This window comes from Lepisma saccharinum, chromosome 1, assembly GCF_977018435.1.
Source record: "Lepisma saccharinum chromosome 1, izLepSacc3.1, whole genome shotgun sequence".
NCBI lineage: Eukaryota > Metazoa > Arthropoda > Insecta > Zygentoma > Lepismatidae > Lepisma > Lepisma saccharinum.
In genome coordinates, this window is record NC_139229.1 from 99,337,712 (window position 1) to 99,361,476 (window position 23,765).

Sequence of the window (23,765 nt, forward strand, 5' to 3'; positions counted from 1 at the left end):
CTTGTCCCCCACCTAAAGTTTTCAGGTTTATTGAAATTTACAAGTTAAAGGTATTTATGTTAAACTCCTTGGACATGATTTATTAGCAAAATAGTCCCACTATTTTTAGCATCATGCCCCTACCCCACCCCCAAATAAGTTCCAGGTTCGATTCTTTTCCCTCAAAGTTAGGCCCCAAGTTATGCCCATGCTCCCACACACATTAAATGTATACTGTTAATACTTATGCAATATACAGTGTATATTAAACAAATACGGAGGTGGAGACACGAACCAAATGACCAGACAAAGGGGGGGAGAGGGGGGAGGGACTTTTTGTGGGAAACCCTGGCCGAAAAAATGGAGATTCCAGGACATGACTGAAATGAAAACTGTCAACAACCTTCAAGACTTCACGACCACAGACGAAGATTTGCAGATTGGCAAGAAATTCACCTTCGCGATCTACCGTGAGGTGGAGCAAGCTTTTCACACCTTCGTCAACATTGTGATTCAAGCACTTTGCGCTGAGGTAACAAAACAATTGGCGGCTGATTAAAATCTGAAGTTGACGGATTGTGTGTTAAGTCACACAGTCACTGTCAAAAACCATAACATTCGCTCATCAACACGAAAGTGTTCACGCTTACGCAATCTTTCTGTTTGTTAATTCTGAGCATGAAACAAAATGGAGTGAACGTCATTCGCTGTGTTCCTTTGCCTTTTAAAGGCTGTAACGGCGCTTCTGTTTCCTAATGATCATGGGTGTTTATCGAAGGGAAGATGTTGCGAAGTTAACGTCGTGACTACTTGCAGGCAATGATTGCTGTGTTGAAAAATTGACACCCTTCAGCCTCGAGCACGTTAGATGTCTTTGTATTCAACATGACTATGCTAAAGACTAGCCCCGTCTAGTTCGCTGCACTTTTTGACTCTCTCTGCACTCACGCATCTAGTTGATTACACCACAGACAAGGTACAGTAAAACCTCGTTAATCCGGACCCCGATAAGCCGGACCGCTTAATCTGGACAGGCAAAAGGAAAAAAAAAGCAGAATGCAAGGTTTAAAATGTGGCTAGAAGTCAACAAGAGAACTTCCCAAAGAAAGGCAGTCAACCACTGATGAAAATCTGTTTCCCTCAGACTTTGTACTGTACTGTATAGTGTATTTAGGCCTATGCCCTTTAAATACACCATAATAAACGTGTATTGTTGCTATAAACGGAGTTTTAATACACTTTCTACTGTTCTTTTAGGTTATTTCAGTTAATACGGACTTTCGTTAAACCGGTCAACTTATTCCCCCATTAGTCCGGATTAACGAGGTTTTGCTGTAATACCTTGTCTGTGGTTACACGGTTAAACACCGACTCGTCTACTTCGTTGATTTGGTGTCAAGTGGTGTATTTGGTGTCTGCACCGTTTGCACGTTCTGAGGCGGTGTAGTGTGTGATCACGTGGTGCGTGCTAACTAATGAAATGAACGTTCAAAGCAACAGACAGGCATTTGATGAATCTTCTGAACTTGAACACCGCTGTTCGTCTGCTTGGTTGAACGTCATTTTCCTTGCACCAGCCTGATACCAGGATACACCTGTACTACACATGGTGTCAAAAAGTGAGGGGAACTAGACGGGGCTATTGTGTTTAGCAGTGGCGGCGATTAGGGGGACAAGAGGTGGCAGTCGCCCTCACTTTTTGCTACTTTTGCCCCAGAACTATGCTAAACCTTATCTACCAATGGAAAGTAAACTGTCCTTGCCCCCCCCCCCCCAAAGTTTTGGAACCCAATCGCTGCCACTGCTGGTGTTTAGTATTATTCTGTTTCTAGTAGATTGGCTTCCGTTAATTTTTCTCTTTATTATTGATATGCAGGGGCGGATTAAGGGCCGGGCGACCCGTGTAATTGCGTGGGGCAATCCGGAGCGCCAATGCGGGGCTCCCCCATTGTGTAGCGCCAAAATCTTATTAATGATTATATGAGAGTGGCTATTTGTTTTAAAAAGAGTTGGGTTTCTATAGACAAGAATTAATTGAAGTTACTGCTGCATAACATAATAAGTATATTGCAAAGCCATGCAACAACTGAAGCTAAGAAATTACTGTTATTTTGATATCATTATGTAGGTATTAAATAAATACAGACCTACAAGGAACATGTTCTTAAAGAATTTTAAAAATATTTTCTTTATTTTTCGTAATTAAAACCCTAAATATATAACATGGCTATGTTTTTTTATTGAGAGATGGTGAAAGTTAAGGGGGCGGTAGGGTAGAAATTGGGGAGCGCCAAAAATTCACTTCGCCCGGGCGCAAATTTTATTTTGAGCTAATAAAATTAAGATGTCGCTGTTTTTGCACCATCCCGTTAAATACTTTATCTGTACTGAAACAAATATATCGCTTTCTTAGGCTGTTCTAAAATATACCAGTTTATACTTGGAGTTGTCTATATATTTGTAGGAATTTATACTTATAGTGGAGTTCCTAATATGCCTGATTTTACAACATGCATTCATTGAGAATTATGAGCTACTGTACGTTGTATATCAAGCTATTGTTTAATTTTCTTATTTTAAGTTATTTTCTTTAGGCTTATCGTGACAATTAAAATGATGAATAGATGAAATCGATGTTGGGACAGTCGCAAAGAAACGTCCTTGGGAACCTTTCTTTGGCCGCGGGAATTTCCTCTGGACGTACAGTGCAAATTGCACATCACCATGTTTCTTTTCTTTATTTCACCCAGCGAGAGCTTCAACAATTGATATATTTGATTGATTGATTGATTGATATGCTTTATGTTACTTTGCTTCTTGTGCCACTTTTGGCAAATTTGTGAAGATGGGGATGAATGATGAAATCGATGAATGGACACTCGCAAACATCCATGCCCAGGGGAGAATTCGAACCCGGGACCCCTGGCGCCGTAGCGCGATATGCTAACCACTTCGCCAGAGAGGACGGCAATAATCGATAGAAAACGCAAAACAATCTTCTGACAACCCCTGCACCAGCATATGTAAGAAATCATTTCTTAAAACCATGTAGGATGCAAGGAGAAAAATAATAAAATTAGTCGTGGACAATTTGCCGGTAATTCTTGTGCATCCCACTGTATCATGGGAAAATTCTCTTCAGCTGTGCAAAATGTTCGTTTGGCAACACTGCTTGGTCTTCACATAGGTGTGAAAGTAACCGCTGGCGAGCCCACCTTGCGCAAGGCCTCTGGGAAAATGCTCCAATAAATCAGAAACCACCACTTTTGAATCGGCGTGAAGTGGCGATCCTTGACTTCTCGGGTGATCACCTCTTTCCTCACATCGGGGATTGTTCCCGGCGCGGCGGAGGGGGAAGAGGGGGCAACCCACTTCTGGAGAGAACTCTGCACGCTGGACTGACCTTTTCCAGATCGAGCGCTCCTTTGCGATGCAACTGGAGGAATTCCAGGGAAGTCACTTTCGTTTTCTTCACGCTGTTAATGAAGACGAGCAAATGCAACCACTTCATGTTTGATATCTCTCCTCTCTATTGGGGGATATCGACTCCGCTACGAAACAACGAAACTCTCACGCTTCTTGTTGTATTGATTTCGCCGCCAAAGGTTGTGGGTTTGAGTCTCAGTCTAGGCATAAACTTTGTTCCCTCACTTGTTCCCAGGAATCTGTGGAGCAAGCTCGGCGCATAGCGGCAGAGAAGGGAAGAGGGGGGGGGGGATCGAGAGGGCAGAGCGAAGTACCGCTGCTGCGATGGCTGGTAATTGCAGTCGCTTTCTCCCCCTTCAGGGAATTCAGTTCGCTCTCACGTGTTCATTGGCGGATCCATCACTACTTACGCAGAGCCTTGTTTTCTTTCACTCCAAAGATACCCCGGGCTGAGTAACGTTCATTCATCGTCATTGTCGTTTAACCGAATATGCAAGGTATACAAAAATACGAAAATAATCTCTATATATATAAAAATGGATATGTGTGTGTGTGGGTGGGTGTGTATATTTGTTTGTTCCGGCATAACTCTTGAACGCCTGGAGCAATTTCAACCAAACTTGGTACACGTATCACTTGCAATCTGGAAATAATATTTGGGGGTAAGACAGCCCTGGCACCCCTAAAGGGTGGGGTGGGAAGGGGTGACGTAAAAATAATAGAGAACCACCGATATTAAATTCCGCACAAACAGACATCCGTGACTCTATGCAATCTGGACAACGATAGTGTTTCTCGGGTTGTCTAACTTTCAGGCTGTGTTGCGAATGGAATCCATAGTTTTCGTGACACTCCCAATGCGGTTCAACTCCAAGTTCATCACCTATCGGCATGGGGGTAGTGATGGGTTCAAGCCGTTCATTTGTGCGAGTCGACTCATGAGCGCTCGCTCACTGAGAAGAGTCGTTCAAATGAGTCGTTCAAAAGAGTCGCCAAGCTTCTTTTTCTCGAAACACATGCCTGAAGAGGGGGAAGGGGGTAGGTGGTGTTGAAGCAGATGATTGTATTTAAGTAAACGAACACAACGTACGTCCTTCAAGATTAATAAATTGTATTGCATTTTTGTGTATGTGTGTGTGCGTGTAGCCGACTAGATGGCCAAGATTCTGAAGTAATCGACATTTGATCTTGCCACAGAAGTTTCCGGGTTCTAGTCTCGGTCTGGGCAAGGATATTCTTTACGAGTGTCCCTTCATCTATATCATCACGCATCATCCTCATCGTCGCGATTACTTAAAATTTGAAGAAAAGCGGCATAAAATAAGAAAAATACAAATACGATTCTGTATGTGTGTGGATATACATATATGTGTAAACAGTAAACACACACACACACAAACAAAATTTATTGCACATACTTGTTTTCATTACTCTGTCTCATGAGTGAGATTTTCTATATTTGTATCTTGTTTCAGTTTACATTTCATACTGCGGATAATGCAAATTATGCAGTACGATAGCATACACAGAAATGCTATATAATTATATCAACCTTTTATTAGTAATAACGTGCATTTACATATTCTTCCTTTTTTGCATTCGATCACTGGTTTTAATATCGCAACAAAATGCACTCCAGATCTGCGCTGCGACACATGCTTGCATTTCCACGAGCATCGCTCGTTCACGACTCTTGAAACAGCACGAAGAGTCACAGCACAGTCCCACGACTCTTTCCCCATCATTCGTTCACGACTCGCGAGTCGGCACGAAGAGTCATTAAGCACCTTAGCGACTCTTCTCCTCCCTCATCGTTCACGACTCGCGAGTCGGCACGAAGAGCCATTAAGCACCTTAACGACTCGCTCGCCTTAGCGACTCTTCTCCTCACTCATCGTTCGCTCGCGAGTCGCGAGCTCTCTTACACAAGGCGCGGCGGCGGCAGTCTCGCCAGCAGACTGGATCTACAGTTTAAAGTATGATCCACCCGCTCGCTCTCCGCGGATGGCTAACAGCTGTGTTTAAGAAATATATATCGCTCTTGAACATTATCCATGTCCATCCCATATCCATGTTTTTGTTGTTCTACAGTCATTCAATATAAGTTTCTGCCAATATCATAATGTATGATCGAATTTCTATAAAGCGGGCCAAATTATACGTATGTATTTTTTTTTAATGTTGCTTTCTACTAGTAAAACACCTTAACACGTAGGCTCACCGCAGATGGCCAACAGCTGTTTATATCACTCGTGAACATGACCCATGTCCATCTTACGTAGTTGTTCCTAATTCTGCAGTCATTCAATAAAAGCTTTTTTGCAGTATCATGTACGATGAGATTTATGATTAAACTTCTATACTTATTCTTTAATGCTGTTTTCATTAGTAAAATATTTACACGTTAATGTTAATGAAATATTTCACGTCATATGAAAACGATTTTGTCAGACAATGTTTAAAGTTCACTTTATGCTCGGGATTGAAGCTACATTTTAAACTGGGGGTCTAAATCACTGGGCAAGGTGCCTCCACAGAGGATCGAATCCGAGACAGGAAGCGATTTCCTTACCAGGATTTAACAAGGAATGAAAGGATGGCTGAATAACATAAATAAAACATACTCCATGGTGCATCTTTGTTTCTTGGTTTCTATGTTGGCCAGCTTGAAATAATCTTGGAGTGACAGATAAGTGGTGTCGCCCTCCTCAAAGTAAGCCTATTGACACCGAAAGTTCCGGGTTCGAACCCCAGCCCAGAGATGAGTGGTAATCTGTATTTAACCTCTTGTCAATTACTCTAATCACCATCCATCCTCCGTCGTCGCCTTGTAACGATACCTGGTGGATCCCACTTTAAACTGTAGATCCAATCCCGATTAGCTTATCTGTACGTAAAATTCATTCATCCTCACTGTCAATACTAAGTAATTAGGTATAAAAGATGCATAAAATACAACAAAGCGTGTTAGGCAGTTAAAATATTAAAACTGAATTAATAAATTATAAAATATAATTACTGCATGCTAATTTATAAGAAATTATAGCATTTTAAAATTTGTTTGTTCCTTAATGGGAAAATAACTAGTAGCTTATTTCTTCTGTTCATTCTCATGTTAACAGATTTGTTTTCTTGGATAAATAAAATTGAACGTGTAAATTAAAAGGTTTACATGTGCACGAAGCGGAAGAGCAACTCGATCGAGTATCGTGGTGAGACAAGATGACTTGGCACATCGTTTCAACTCGTGAATGAGAATGCATATCTTGTTCGTGATTTGATTTCAAGTTAAAAACACCTGTCAGGTCTTGTTCGCTTATCGATTTCAAAGCATAAATCGGTATCGTTACTCCAATGAGACGAGATTCTCGGACAGTACATTTTACACAGAGTGTCTCTCATCATCTCACCAACTTTGGAAGGGTTGGCCCTGTTTTCATTGCGATTTTGTAATGCCCTTCTACTTGTGAAACTGATTCACTTCCAACAATTTCAGTCGCCTCCGTGGAGGAGTGGTTAGAACAGTGCGCTAAGAGGAATCTCGGAATTGAGTGTCACTTCATCAATTTCATTATATCATCACTGATTTTCATGTTAGCGATTAGCCAAAGTGGCAGAAGAGCAAAGCCTGGGCAAAAGTGGTATCCCGAGCCGCTATGTGTTTCCACCGAATATCGGCCTCAGGATTCCCTGCCCTCGTGCCGCGATGTGCTAACCACTCCGCCACGGGGGCCGGCCCTCCCCATCACATCTCTGTTTTATACTAAAGGCTATGGTTGAATATGAATTTAAAATGTTGTGTGCGTCACTTAGGCTATTTTGCACCCTTCACTTTATACGGGATCCAGCCCCTTACCAGAACTAAAATAACATAACTGTAATGTCCTGTAGTAACTAAAATATTAAAATAATCTGACCGGTTAAAAGCTGAGGCTGTAAAGGCACTCTGCACACATAAGGACAAAACACAGGACAACACACACACACACATTCCTACGAAAATTATACTGGCCGTAGGTTTAGACGCCAGAGCCTCGTTAGTCTGCAAAATGCAGTCCAGGGTGTACTATGTGGAACTGAGGTTGACAATTGGGTGTACTACGTGGAAGGATCATCCCTTCCATCCCTTAAACTATATTTCTCGAGACCCTTGATGTGCTAACCACGCCGGCATACATTATAGAATACTTGAGTTAGTTTTGTCAATATTAATTTTATTGATTGCATTTTTGTTTTGCAATGATTTTGCGCACTGAATTTTCATATTTATCTTTGCTTTTCATTTGTGTTTTACTTTTATTTTGTATATAATGCTGTGTTTCTATTGGTGTAAATTTGTGATTCGTCTCTAATAACGTTATCATTTCAATGTGATTTAAATTTAAATCTTCTAATCTCAAGTGTATAATATATAAGTATATGTATGTACACATGCATACAGAGAGAAAGAGAGGGAAATTGCATGATATGATCGTTAGAGGGGAAATCCCCACCGTTCCCCGCATAATTTCAAATTTGTTCCTTGTATTACACAAAATATATTAAATTAATGTTATAACAAATTGAATATCTATTATAGATCGGATTATAAGAAATTATGTATAACTGCGTGTGTGAGCGTGTGTTTGTCTCTCAGGTTCTTTATTAAAAAATCAGAAAAACAGAACATAATGTAGTATTCAAATATAAAAAGACCTTAATTTCACGAGTCCACTTATAATTAATTCATTATCATGTGGTTTGTTCTATTAGGTAATTCTTAACTGAATATAAAAAATTGTAAGTTATAATTTTTGTTTTAATACATGTTTGTTATTTTCACTAAAGGTTTATCATTTGAACTTGTGCTTGCTGCTTGTATTACGTCATTTTTGGATTTGGAGTAACATAAAACAAAAGGTGTTTATTGTCTTTGATCTTGCTTTAGAAAATAATGATTGGTTGATTGATTTGGTTTATTTTACTTCGCCTTTCTGTCACTTTTTTTGGGTAATCGCGAAGATCAGGATGAGTAATGAGGTGTACTAACCACTCCACCATGGAGGCCGGCGCTTTAGAAAATAATTAAAAGTAACAATCGCTTTCCACACTAAGTATTTTGTGTTGCAAATTATAAATTACTGCCTCCCTTTTCTGATTCACTTTAATAGCATAGTGGTTAACGCTGTCATGTATTAAAATGGTTTGCTTGGCAAAAATTGTTATAAGTCCACTTTTATGCTCCAATAGGCTAATCGGGTCTCCTCGATGGCGTAGTTATAACGTCGCCGGTAATCAAGGGGTACCGTGTTCAATACAAAGTGGAGGTTCGGATCCCACTTTAAACTGTAGGTCCAGTCCCGACTATCCTATCTGCACATAAAGTGGACTTAAACAATAACAACTCAAAATAGGCTAATCGGAATATTGTAATCAAGAGGTCTGTGCCTAACACCTTCCCAAAATCTTTACAAGACTCCCCTAATATTTTTTACTAACATTTAATTTCTTGTAATTTTAGCGCTAATGGTTTGGCCGAACTTGAAACTACAGGACAAATTTGTTGGCTGTTCTTCGCTGCCCGTCATGGGCTGAGGTTGCGCGCTCTCTCTCTGCAAACAACACTCGTGAGTCGACTCTTTCCTTCGTTCAAAGAGTCGCTAAAGTGTGCCACGACTCTTTGAACGAAGGAAAGAGTAGACTCGCGAGCATGCTCCTTCCCCTCTCATCGTACACGGCACGTTTCAGCCAGCTTTACTCAACTAGGGGTAGGGAAAAGGAACAGAGAGGACCCCCCTCCCTCTCCTCTCCAGTTCCCATTTGCTGCCCGCAGAATCGACTTGCTTTCTTTAAAAAATTCCGGCCGCCAGGCGAGTATACACTTGCGCATGCGCCTTCCTCGCAAAATTCGTGGAAAGGAGAGGGAATAATGGAATAATAGTTGCTTGGCGGGCGGAGGAGTCGTGGCACACATACGACTCTTTGAACGTGTCGTTCAATTCTGGTGAACGAGTCGTTCACCGCTCACAAGAGAGAGTCGTTACTTTTGAACGACTCGTTCACGAACGACCCATCACTACATGGGGGCTGAGAGGGGGTGAAAAATAAAATGCCTCAAATGACCTAGATTAGTGTCGAATCCATAGTTTTCGGAGTCGCTAAGCTAATTGGTGACATTCACGATCACATTTAAAGTTAGTTACATTTTCCATTATAGTTAGAATTCATTATTTTCCTGTCTAATACAAGATTGGAATAAATAAATACCCGGAAAACGCCGGGTAATCAGCTAGTGATGTATAAAAAACCTTAAAAATAAAATGTAAAACTTTGGACAATAAGAAAGGCAGAAAAGTTAAGCTTTTCCTTGTGTATCCCACTTGATGGCAAAGTGAGGAGAGGCCATACAATTTGGACCATGTTGGACTTGTTCATGAGTAACATGTTCGGGTCAGTTCCTAGCTTGAAGTATTATTGTTACAGCATTTTGTTTAATATAATACTTAACAGAAGCTTGTTTCAGAAAAAAATAAAGCAAATGCAATTTTTATACCGTTACATAAAACCCCGAAAATACATTTCTAAATTTTCGTTTCTCATTAAGGGGCATACTTTCTAAATAACATGTAGACAAAATAGTATCAAATGTTTGAGGAACGTATATGATACATTTAATTACTAATTATTAATATTTAATTTAATTATTAAAATATGCTTGGTCAGTACTTTAGATTTAGTCAATTTTCGATTTTTGTACCGCTACACAAAACTCCGAAAATAATTTTGAGTAGAGCCTATAGTTTATCTGTAGGAGGCAGCAATCCACGAAAATATATCAAAATATCTGAGGTTTATATCTGGAATAGTTTTTAGTAAACGCTACTGAATAAACGCTTTAGAATAAGTAATTTTCCGTTATTTTGTACAGTTATGTAAAACTTCGAAAATATTTTCATAAAATTTTAGTTTATCATTAAGAGCCAACAATTCATGCAGAAATACTGTATATCCAAAGTAATATCAACTCGTTGAGATTTATATCTGGAATATTTTTAGTGAAACGTGCTAGAAGTGTATTTTAGATTAAGTTCCTTTCCCATTTCTTTTACCGCTATATAAAAACTACGAGACATTAATTCATACCAAAATATATCAAACTATATTTCTGAAATATTCTTTAATAAAACCCATTTGATGTGTACTTTAGGTTACGTCCTTTTCCGATTTTTTAGTGGTAAACCAAAATTTAAACAAATATATTTTCTTGGTCTTACGTAACGTTACAAAATTCAGAAAAGGACTAGTCTAGAGCAGTCAACTACGTTTTATTAAAAGAAATATTCCAGATATAAACCTCAACAATTTGATATTTTGTCTATGCGTATTTCATATCAATTACTGCCTATTAATTAAAGAATATTATTATTTTTAAAAATGATTTTCTGTGTCTTGTGAAGCGGTACAAAGATTGGAAAGGTACTTAATCTAAAGTACAGTTCGAATACGTTTTACTAAAAATCATTCCAAATATAAACTTCAAACAATTGATAGTATTTTTTCTTATATTTTCGTATAAATTGCTACCTCTTAATGATAAACCTAAATTTAAAAAAAAATATTTGAGGTTTTATGTAGGGTGCAAAAATCAAATCTGAAAGGTACTTATTCTAAAGTACTCATCGAGAAAGATTTATTAAAAATTGATGACTGATTGATTATATGATGGCCATATCAGCACATAGGCTACTTTTGCCCGTCACACAATACGGGGATAAGCTCCTTAATTAAAGTAAAATTGAGGACAGGCTCCTAACAAGAAAATAAAAACTCCTCACTCAATTTTTAAAACTAATTCATTCATTCATTGCTTAACAAGAACTCACAGATTAAAAGCTGAGGCTGTAAACGGGCACTCGGCACAAACAAGAACAAACACAGGAGACCACCACTGGCTGTGGGACCAGGTGCCGGAGCCTCGTTGTCCTGCAAGAAACAATTACCGGTGTGTACTACGGGGAAGTGAGGTTCACTTTTGGGTGCCTTACCAGAAGGTCGGCCCTCACACCTCATTCATTACTAAATATTCCAGACATAAACCCTCAACCATTTGTCTATATTTTCGTATCAATTGTTCTCTTGTAGTGTTAAACAAATTTTCAAAAAATATTTTCAGGTTTTTACGCAGGGATACAAAAATCGAAGGGGGCTTGATCGAAACTTATTTTTTTATTTTCCTGTAAATTAATTTTAAAAAATTTTCTTGTAATTTTGTGTAGTATAAAAATATGTGGTTTCAAGTAAATAAACCGATCTGTACCTGGGAACCATTTCAAGGGAGTATGCAGAATCTGTTTTCTCTGAGCACCGATCAAGTTTGGTAGTCCGTTATAGTGACGATCACGACGCATTTTCAACCTTTACCTTGTGGAGTACATCTGTATGATGAACTTAAGAGTTAGCGTGGTAGCTAATTTCCAGTAAGATGACTAGGAGGTGAGATCTGGTGCTTTCTAGAAGAGAGGAAGAGAATCCCGTATTTGAAACGGATGCACTCATCTTTATGTGTAGTATGGTATCGTAATGGGAAGTTAGGTTTTTTGATTAGGGGTTCGAGGATCCTGACAATGACTAAATTGAATAAGTACATTAAAAATGGTAATTAATTCAAGTATACAATGAAATATTTGTGGCATTAAACTTGGGTTTCTGATGGGACATACAGTATTTATATTGAAGAAAGATAATAGGCCTATACATTATTAAAACATGGTAAATACACAAAATAACTAGCGATAATAGCAATTTATTGGTATAGCGTTGTGAGTGATTTTGTCAGGTTGTAGAATGCTGAATTTTTTACAGGCCACGAAAGAGACCAAACAACATTTCTTCTCTCGTATTCGTTTGAAGAAATCACTGGGTATTTCAGATTTGTAATAAATCTTATATTTATAAATTTTCATGAAATATAACTCTGCTATCGTCTCATTATCAGTGAAAGATGCGTCATAACTAGATCTCGGATTTTAAAGTTTTCAACCTACTTTTTTTTTCCTTTACGGGTGTGTAAGAAGTAATAAGTTATGTCAGCGTTTCGTTAAAAAACGCAACGACTGATGAAGTTTTATAGTGCCTAAAGAAACCTGTTTTGCTTGTTAGAACCTATTTTAGGTTTATGCACCTAAACCAAGCTTTTTTTAGGTTTTTATATATTTTTAAAGGTTTTACAGGATTTTTATGTCGCACAGAGGCATTTGCTTTGTTTGGTCACGAAAAAATTCAATGACGAACGTGTTTGAAAAGTACTCTCTGTCGATTTCCCTTCCTCCAAGTCCATGGTGATTTTTCAAAGCTCTAAACAAAGCAAAATGTCTGGTGCAACTGTTACCTGTACAACCAAAAGTGGTCTGATCTGTGTGGTCTTGCTCACTTTCGCGTCACTTCGGTGCTTTGTGGCATTCACGCCTTGCAAACTAACATTTCAGCATTGAAGTTTGCACCACTGACTATGTTTTTGTTAAACTATTATTTTCAGCATATAAGATGATCCTCACAGACAAAATTGCGGAGATGGACTGTGGATAACATGAAAGAAGATTGCTGCCTAACTATACGGCGAAGAGTAGATTTTAACAGCAAATGTCCAATGGAAAGTTCTGCCATCGCCGTATAGGGTTAGGCAACATACATAAACTTATGCAAGATAGTGCGTATTTCAGGATATAGGTGTCCCATTTTCATTGCCGGTGACTATACCTAATCAGGATTTTTCAGGAATTTTGAACTATTTTAAGTTTTTTGAACCTAACTTAAGATTTTTAGGACCTATTTTAGGGTTTTCGAACCTATTTTAGGATTTTAAGAGCCTTTTTAGAACCTAAAAATCCGAGTTTTAGTCATAACTTGGATCCCCAATACAATTAGTAGAAACTGGTGGGAATGATTGGGGGGGGGCAGGGTCGGACTGGACACCGGGCAAAATCCCGGTGCGCCCCTTCGTCTCGGCGCCCTTCCGAAAACACACATTCGGCGCCTTTTTTCCTAATGTTGACAATCGGACACAGATATAGCAGCTGTAAATATACCTTTCTTTCCTGTTCCCTCATGGATACAAACAACAAGACACGACTGACGGGGCTGGCGCTTACTGAGCAGAAACAATGACAGCAAAGGATTAGTCAGGAAAAAGGAACACAAATCTAGCTCGCGATGTCTATAAACCAATTGCAATAACATCCCAGTATTTCCATCAGATCGACGCTTGTCGTCACTTTGTTTATTGTTGCGCTAACCATGTTCCATTCTTACTCGCCATGAATCTACATCATATATTAAAAAACCGGCAACTTAGTGGAGTTTGTACTGTGCGAAAATTTCATATGTTGGCCTTAAAAGACGAGCTATCTCATATTGTCCGCCAGTGGCGGCGATTGCGTTCCAAAACTAGAGAGGGGGGCGGAGCAAGAACAGTTTACTTTCTCTTGGTAGATAAGGTTTAGCATAGTGGGTGAAACTGCGCCACACGCCCCCCTAATTGCCGTCACTGTGTCCGCATTACACGATTTTTAGCTGTACTGTGACAAGGTAGTCGAGTTCCTTTTTTTACTGTTAAACAATTCAAAGGGGGCCAAAAACTCGATAGCAGGTTGGACCCGCATCCATCTTCTGTTGCAAAGGGAATGAAGTGGTGATTGTGTTTTTTTGGTCTTGTTTGATTAAAAGTATAAGAAGTCTATATCCATTGGTATATCTAAAAGAAATGTCACAACTAAAATTCAAGGCCCATAAATATTAAAAGTAAACTAACTCTTTGTCCGTGTGGCAACAACCTTTTGAAGATAAATTCCTTGCAATCGGCTGTACATTGAGTGAAGTGGGTCCCATCGCTTCTCTATTTGTTTCTGGATAGATTCCAACTGGGCTTGTGATGTTTGGTCGACACCCACAATCTAGAAGCCCAGTTCAACGCCAGAACTGAATTGTGAGTTTGTTTTAATACATTAGTCACTATTAGTAATGGTAGGCGAATATGAGTGACTTTCCCTGAATCTTTGCCCTGAAGCCCCTTCAAAGGCTAAATAAGGAATGTTTGCTATCCGTTCAACAATTGCTCAAAATAGTATTTCTTTAACGTCTCTCTGAGTATACATGCATCCAATTTTTTAAAAAATTGTGAAGCAAAATACCAATGATCATGCTCTACATATTTGACATGAAGCCTCCCCAAGTGTTTTATCCTCACACATCACCCGCACAAAATTTACTCAACATCCTAAAACTTTTCACAAGGGTACAATTTATGATCATTTTGGCTCTAAATTCACCCTTTCACTACCTAAATACGAACTTTCACCCCCGAGATAGAAAATTCTGGTTAAACCCCTGCCCACCAAGAAAGAACCCTTGCTGAGCCACTAACTTGAAGTAAAAGATAATATTTCCAATTTCCTCTCCCAGTTGTTTATCAGATCATGTCATCATAAATTTAGTTCTCAGGGAAGGGGAAAACAAGCTAACTATTGTACATCAGTAAATCATCATCACCAAGGGCCCCGAACATTTTACTTGCGGAGGGGCCACAGAAAACCGCGCTATGCCACTGGATGGGGCTGAGGGAGGTCTAGCAAATTTCCTAAATTCGGACGGGTGCGTCCGCCCCTTTGTTCCTCCTCTGGTGCTGTCATCGTTTTACCATTTCATTGACCCGCTCAGGGGAAAATCTGTGAGGGTCGAGTACAGTGCTGTCATACATAACATAAAATCTGCTTTGTATGCGGAATCATTGTTCGTGTGGATTATTGTTTTATTTTAATGATATTTCATAAATTATTTTTTTTAAATATATAGACGAAAGTTTACAATCTATGAGGCGGATGAAGAAAACCCCATAAAAATGCCACTCTGCCTATAAGTCACGAAGAATCAAATATATATTTAAATTTTTTAATGAATTTAGAGCTGCACTTAATAAGCCATAAAAAAAAACTCAGTTTCAGCATTTCTCATTCGTAATTGTGTTGGCAATAACAGTCTCTTGAATTTGTTATGTCTACTTTAAATATATACATGATATGAATCCAAATCCAGCATTTATTGTAATACTAGGCCACTAGAATCAACGTTTTTTTGGGAGCGCCCTTTTGTGGAAAATTGCCACCGCCCTCTTGGCAATCCCAGTCCGGTCCTGGTGGGGGGTGACAACACTTCTGAACGCAAGGTTGAGGTGCACACCTTATAGAACCAAACCACCAGCCGCCACTGGCCCTTGTTTATGACCGAGAGAAGACGATCGACATTGAATTTCCGTTGAAGACGTAAAGACCCTGAGCTTCACCCACACTTTTTGTTTTATTCTGCTTTGGAAGTCAGGCAAGGCTCTTCCTCATGGCAAGGTCAACAACTCAAGGAACTGGACTCATCCTCCCAACAAACGCTTCATCATTTTGAGAGGAAATTCATGCACGTTTTAGCTAATCAAGCGAGTTGAAAGGTGAAGCAATCACAGAAGAGCAAGAAACATTGGAGCATGCTAACAAGTTCGACCAAGGACAATTTTTAAAGGTTTTTGACGTATCTTTTATGTCACTTTTATCCTTGTTCGTTGCTTTATTCATGCAAATAGTGACTCATTCTGTGTTTCTCATATTTCACCGGAAGCCTTTGCGTATTTACGCAAACATTCATACTTAATCCTTGACGCTTTTCATTGTAAAGCAGAGTTTGTATTTCTAAATCCAGGATTCGTTTCTTTAAAAGCTCAGTATCTGTTAGTTTAAAGAGTTGACAGAGGAAAGTGTGCTTCTCAGCGGCGTCTGGTGTGTCTGAATTGCTGCTTTTTTAAAGTTCATATGTCACAGACTCCCAATACAATTACACACACAGATAATAATATTGTATAATAATAGTTTATATCTATTTAAATACAGTAGTCTAGCAAAACATTAAAATGCTGACCAAGGCAAAATTTATTGTATAAAAAATATACACTAAGAACGTAATGTTTCCACCTTCTAACAGGGTTTTCTTCAGACAAAGATTCACAGTAACTTCTGTGAATTTAAATAAAATTTGTTGCGAATCTTCGTCTGAAGAAAACCCTGTTAGAAGGTGGAAACATTACGTTCTTAGTGTATATTTTTTATACAATAAATTTTGCCTTGGTCAGCATTTTAATGTTTTATTAACATGGGAACAAAGCTTAACAGTGTTACCAGTAGTCTAACATGCTATGTGTATAAAATACAATAACATGCTGTACTGTATCCCTTACGTTCAAAAGCAATCATTAAAATACACGTTTCATATCTTTAACGTTTCCTTATCTATTGCAATAGGCCAATGTAACTATGCTAATTATGGGCATATCATCATCAGTATTCTATCACCAACGCTTTTTATTATTAATATTAGTATGAGTTTGCAGAAGTTAAATGATTTTATCCAGTGGAGGCGATTAAGAGGCGACCCCCCTTCCACACACACACTTTTTGCCACCATACTATGACCTCTTAATGCTAAGCTTTGTCTACCAAAGTAAATTGTTTTTGTCCCACTAGTTTTGGTACCCAATCGCCTCTACTGATTTCATTATTTAATGGAGATATAATCCAAAGTTAATGGAATCATGGTATCCACTTAATGTTGCACGAAACTTGACTGAGGCTACACTCTGAAAATTTTGGAACTACAGCACTGGTAATACGACAACACTTCCCGATCCATCTTGTATCATGACAGGTAGTTAAGTATTGATGGATATTTTGCCCCAGTATGCGACGTCTGCGTGCCAGAAGCCTGGTAGGGACCATTCCGCGTGTAAACTGGTTTCCTGGCCTTCCTGGATCATCATCGGTGAAAGTGCAAGTGGGAGGCGAGGGTGGGAAGGGAGAAGGTGATGCTTGTTGGATCACGACTTCGCGGAACGAGCGTCTTCCTGTTCGGTGACGGCGTCTGTCACTTTGTTGATGGCTCCTCATTGGTCGAATTACCGAACGACGCTTGGGATATAATAATACTCTTCGTGCCTTCCCCAAAGGCTGCTAAAATTACATCGTGTGTGTTGACGAGAATCACGTATTTGAGCGAAAGCAGTAAGACAACGAGGGAAAGAATTTGGGACTCTGAATTGACAACAATTCTCTCTCTCGTTCTTAAATTTGTGATTACTGGTATACTTGCCACTTGCTTTGGCTGCACACTTCAAAGTTTCTCAAGAGGAAATATATTATCTACATCAAATTGTATGCCAACATGTAAAGAAACAACTTTAAGGCTGTTTGGATTTTTTTCCCCCAAATTGTAGCCCATGCTGAATGGTTCCAAAAATTAACCGGAGCGAAATTACTGCCATTGATAAAAAATTACATAGCTCTTGAAATCAATATTCAACCTGCTATTTGTGGAATGTATCAAGCACCCTTAATCTTCTGGATACAATATGTAACCGCTAACTAGGGGATACAACTTAGCTATGATTGTATTATGATTTCATACATTAACGTTGACAATTTGTGGAGATAGAGAGAGGAGAGAGTATGAGTAAGAAAGCTTTCACAGTGCGTCGACGTCAAGACGAACAGGGTCCACATTTACGTAGACTACGCGTAGATTATGTGTACCAATATTTCTAAATATAGATTTATAAATTACATGGCAACACTGGCGTTAACCTTCATTCAAGTCTCCAATCCTGTCACATTTATATCCATAAAAGAAAATTTATAACGCCTTAGTTTGTTTTTTAATACTAGGACTGAGCCGATGCGGATGTATCGGTATCAGAAAGAGTGGATTGGATTGGATTTTATTTCTCAATACCGGCCGATACTTTCCCGACATTTTGGTCTTTCGCGAAGTGCGCAAAAATGACCTGCCACACTTTTCTTGAGTTTTATTCTCCTGGAAAACATGCAAAATTTGAAGTTTAGTTTTATTTTGCACTAATATAGTCCTAAAGATTAGGTTTTGAGATTACGTAACATGTATCTTAACCTTCTGATGTAATTTGTGAATACAGTAAAACCTCGTTAATCCAGACCCCAACTTCGCTTAATCCGGACAGGCAAAAGGAAAATATAGAAAAAAGCAGAATGCAAGGTTTTAAATGTGGCTAGAAGTCAACAATCAACTTCCACAGCAAGAATTTTGAGTGATGCAGAGCCACTTCATAATATTATGGGTATCGCGTATGTACGTACCTACTGCATTGGCGTATTGCTTTACATTTTACTGTGTTGTATAGTGTATTTAGGCCTATGCCCTTTAAATACACCATAATAAACGTGTTTTGTTGTTATAATCGGAATTTTAATGCACTTTCTACTGTTCTTTTACGTTATTTCAGTTAATCCGGACTTTCGTTAAACCGGTCAACTTATCCTCCCATTAGTCCGGATTAACGAGGTTTTACTGTATTTTAAAACAAAACACTAATAAATTGATGCTTATAGTTGTAGCGCAATACTTTCAACGATTTGTAATTGTTACAATTTTCAAGCATCTGTATCGGTTCAAAGTTGTATTGACTTAGCCATACTTAATGGACTTTTAATCTCCTGGTAATTCAACGTTTGTATTGCTTGTTAGGATTTAATATATGAATTCGTGGCAAGTAGTTACAACTTTTTATACTCTTATTTCAGGGCATTCTCCAGGTGCTTGGTCCTGACGTTCCACAGACCAACTTCTCTTGTGAAGGACGAGTGGCTGGGTACTATGCTGACGTGGGATCTGGCTGTCAGGTGAGGAGTATTAGTCAGTATGTTTATTGTCGGTAGCACTGATTCCAGGAATATGTAAAACAACATGTGAGATAATTACATTAATTTGTAGTTGTTGTAATCGCAGCTTTACAACAAATGCAATTAATGAATACACCACTTCAAAAGTTGGACCCTGCTTTCAGATGCGTCAAAATATGTTCCTATCTTAAATTACACCACAAGCATCTAAAATTAACAGATTGGAGACACTCCGAATCTTGCTTCGTGCACAGTAAAGCACGATCCGAATGATGGCGTTGTGTGAGTGTGGAATCGACTGAAAGGATTGGATAAATTGCAGACTGTTGGAAAATGGATGAAGACTGTTTCGAAAACTAGTTGTGGACGATCCACCGACGCTTTACGGTTCTGTACAGCACAGACCAGGCTCGTTCAAATTGATTTTAAGGAAATCAAATGGGACGTTTCGAGCGCTCGTCTAGATTCGTCACGTTTCAGTTCAGCCCGCCACGTGAATGGAAATCAATTCTAAGGATGACAAGGGGGCAAACATTGATGGCCAAGGGCACCTGCAGAGGGCACAGAGGGGCAATTATCCCCCTCTATTTTAAATTTTATGCAAATAAAAATACATTTCATAAAATTTTCTCGCTCGCTTCGCTCGCAATGCCTGCTTTCCTTAGTCTCGTCAAGTTCAGAGCCGTAGCTAGGGAGCGGCGGGAGTCTGTTCTGGCCACCGAACAATCTAATTGATAAATGTTGTAAAAGAGAGAATGCCATGGCGCCTTGTGAAATTATTTGCGCTCTATTAAATCAATATTGTTTTCAGTTTGCAAAAATAATCGATTAAAATTTTTCTTGTTCGCGTCACTCACAGTATGATTGTTTTCTGTAATGCATTGTAAATTACCAGAGAGAAATAAGACTTCTCTCTAAAATGGATTTTGTCTTAAATGCATGAACAATTGTTGGGAGGAGAAGGAGCGTGCACATTTGAGAGACAATTTATATAATTTTTGCTGTTGGTTTGTAATGGGGTGGATGAATTGATTATGTAATAAATATAAATAATAGACCTATATGCTGTATATATACTATGTGTGTGTATTAAAGAAACTTTGAATACGTACATAATTTAGCGTTGGCATCGATTTTCTTATTTTAAATCACTCCATTTTCAATATGTGTAAAACATATGTTGTACATGAAAGTTATGCAATTTTATATGCATAAAAATAATAATATTCGGAAAGCATTTATCATGCATTTTCTGCCATTCAAAAATACAGTTTGTGTACATGTTTTCCATGATTAATTAATGTGAAATTGAATGTTTTTTTTAAAAAAAATGTTTAAAATCGTTTGTTCCAACACAAATGTCATTATTATAATTATTATTATCATTATTATTGGTACGTTTCTCCTGGTACTTGCCCCCAGACAAAAGTTCGTGTGTGGCTGTTGAGAGGCGGTAATACGTAATGTTGAAATAGAGAAAACATCTGTTTGTAGCCTTGAATTTTTTGAAAATTTGCCTTGAAAACCGGGAATTATACTTGAATTTTATCATGGTCCTAGAGTAGCCACCCTGTATTAACTTATCTTCATAAAGTTGACTTAACGAACCATGTTACAACGCCAGAACGCGAACCTGATTGATACGCCGCAACCACTCCATGCACCCTGTTTACCAACGCCATTAGATATAATACAATCATAATAAGTCAATTTTCATCTGAATTGAACACTGATTTATAATCCGAGATTGATTGTCGTACCTCTGTGTGTAAAGTTATTCATAATTTAATCAGTCCCTTTACTTCTAGGTTTATCATATGTGTGACGGCAGAGGAAGGCAATTCAGCTACAGCTGCCCAAACCGAACGCTCTTCCAGCAGAGGATGATGGTGTGCGATCATTGGTACATGGTTAACTGCAGTGTGGCTGAGCTCGACTACAGCGCCAACCTGTTGCTCGGTCAGAAGAACAAACTGTTCATAGAAACAGAAGAACGAGTCAATAGAGGTCCAGGTACACTTATCAATTATATAAATCTTATTGTAGGTTTCGGAGACAAGAATAAAGCTTTGACAGGAAAATTTTTCCCAAACTTAATTTGAAGGTGAAATTATAAATATTCCTGGATATTGGGTCAGAAAAGTTCAGTGAATGAGGGGTATTTAACTGTTGATTTATATATTATAAAATAAATAACCATAGATGTAATATATTACTAGACCTATAAAAATTAAATATATACAATCAAATATTATTGTTATAATAAGATTTGACCAATTGAAATAATATTTCATTCAATAAAAGTTATCGAATTTTAAATTAAGACTTCTATTGATTAATTTAGTTTATTTTACGTCGCTTTTCTTCCACTTTTGGCTAATCGCGAAGATGAGGATGAATGGTGAAAATATTATATGGATTAAAGAGTCACAAACATATAAGGACGACACAACACAAGAGCCCCACAGAGGATTATACTGGCTGTGAGACCAGACGCCAGAGCCTCGATAATCTGCAAAATACAGTCCAGGGTGTACTACGTTGAATGGAGGTTGACATTTGGGTGTCTTCACAAAGGATCTTCCCTTACACTCCTTAACTGTTGATATGTAGGTGTGAAAATGTGTAATTCGTTTTTGCAGCAAATTCATCGCGTGCAACTAATTTTTGTTCAAAACTAGTGGTTTCTTCTGAGCAAAAATGCACCAGCATCGAATTTCGCTGCGGCTGTTCATCCTTCTCTAGTTCTAGTCCATAGAAACGTTGGAAAGTTACACCATCCTCCCTACTCACCTGATTTGACTCCGGGAGAGAACTTATTTTTCTCGAAGCTAAAGTTATCGTCGAAAATGCCATTATTGCAGATATCCAGGAAAATGTGACGCTCTTGTGGCAGAGCATATGTTAGGATGACTTTTCCTAAATCTTCCAAAACCTGTATGAACGATATCAAACGTGTATTGCATCTGGAGGGGTTTATTTAGAAGTAATTTCAGGATTACCCTTGTAGTTTAGTTTATTGGAACAATCACTGAACTTTTCTGGTACGTCTTGAATTATTTGCGTTCTTATAATATGCCCTATTGCTTCTTTTCAGTTGTCCCAATCAAGACTGTGCCTAATATAATCAACGAGAGACCATTTTATTCACCAGGAAGAAAGCAGAAACCAGCAGCTATAGACGCAGATGCCGCTCAGAGCTTCCCTAGTTTTGCGACATACAAATCGACAACCACCAGAAGCAGGCCAAAAACAACATCGTTGCCATATAAGTTCGTTTCGAAGACATCTTTCCCGCCGTACAGTCCAACGCCGTCACAGGTATTCGGAACCACGCATTCAGTAGCTTCGTCTACGTCTGCAAGAAACGTATTACCCAGCGGTAAAGTGAATCTACCTCAGGTTGAAGCAACGACACAAAGGTCAGATGAATCTGGAAATATTCCGTTGGCTTTCATCGGACGAGGAAGAAAAAGACAACGACGACCACAATTTTCGCAACAAAACAGCACACTTTTAGGCATTTATCAAAATAATCCGTTTTTTCAATCCTTGGGCAATCAAAATTCCAGCTTTGGGACAAGAGAGAATACAAGGAGCTTCTTGCGGAGAAGAACCACTACCACCACAGTGGCTCCGCCGACGGCAGAATCTCAAAACATCTTGGAACTTCGCCTGCTAGATACACGTCGAATGTTCTTCATTCCTGATTACGATCTAGATGAACGACACGATTATACCTTTGTGAAAAGAATCAATCTTGAAACCGATCAGGAACTGGACGATTTAGATCATCCTCATCATCATGGTGTTATGAAGTTCAGAAGCTTTCAAGACGCTGCCAAACGTAATCCGGCGTGCCCACAGTGCCATCCAGATTTTCTTGACTATGGTGAGTGTTCACCGTGCGTGATAATTCGTTGAACAAAACATCTCAGCAAAGTATTACGATAATATAAGCCAAAAAGTAGATTAATCATCCATTTTTGATATTATCTCAGAAAGCTGAAGAGCGTTATTTGTGGGTATAAACCACGGTCTTTCCCCTTGCCAATATACAGCCATTCGGTCCAGTTTAATTTCACCAACAAATTTGTAAGATGTAAATAATAATATTTGACACTTGACGTGCTGAATCGGTAATATTTCAGTAAAAGAAATTTTTATTCGGTATTTAAAATGTTAGTTGAACATAATGCCATAGTTTACGATGTATCTAGAGAGGCATTTGAAAGTCCTACGTATTATCTAACTTGCATGCTACTAAAAATAATTGTACCTGTACGTTTTGTATATCGCCAATAAACTTTATTATTTACAATTATTATTTGTTTCTTTATGTACATTATATGGAATAGTAATATAAATTGATAGAAAGGTGTTAGTGAAACTGTATTTAGAATTTTTTTCTACAAAAAATGTCATTTCCCCCATTTCTTAGCTTTAACAAAATATTGGTTGGAATTGACATTGCTTCTCAAATATTTACAGTAGAATGAAACAACTTTCCGTGAATTGCATAACTCACAAGATAATTCAAACTTCAGAAAGTGTTGCGTCAATAAATAAATTCTAAATTTCGTGTAGTCTATTTTGCAGTTCATTTTGCATCATTTCGTGACAAGACATGATAGGAAAATA

The 23,765-nt window shown here is 38.4% G+C and overlaps 1 protein-coding gene across 2 annotated transcripts in view; it reads left to right on the top strand.

Annotated features, from left to right (window-relative positions):
• LOC145998676 (uncharacterized) overlaps positions 1 to 23,448 on the top strand; it is a 144,203-nt gene extending 120,755 nt beyond the window's left edge. For both annotated transcript variants that reach the window (XM_083135144.1, XM_083135149.1), the window contains exons 3-5: positions 19,026 to 19,124; positions 20,933 to 21,137; positions 22,222 to 23,448. In XM_083135144.1, the coding sequence (XP_082991270.1) occupies positions 19,026 to 19,124; positions 20,933 to 21,137; positions 22,222 to 23,048 (1,131 nt within the window). In that variant the 3' untranslated portion in view covers positions 23,049 to 23,448. The remainder of the gene's footprint in view (positions 1 to 19,025; positions 19,125 to 20,932; positions 21,138 to 22,221) is intronic.
• The last annotated feature ends 317 nt before the right edge of the window (positions 23,449 to 23,765 follow it).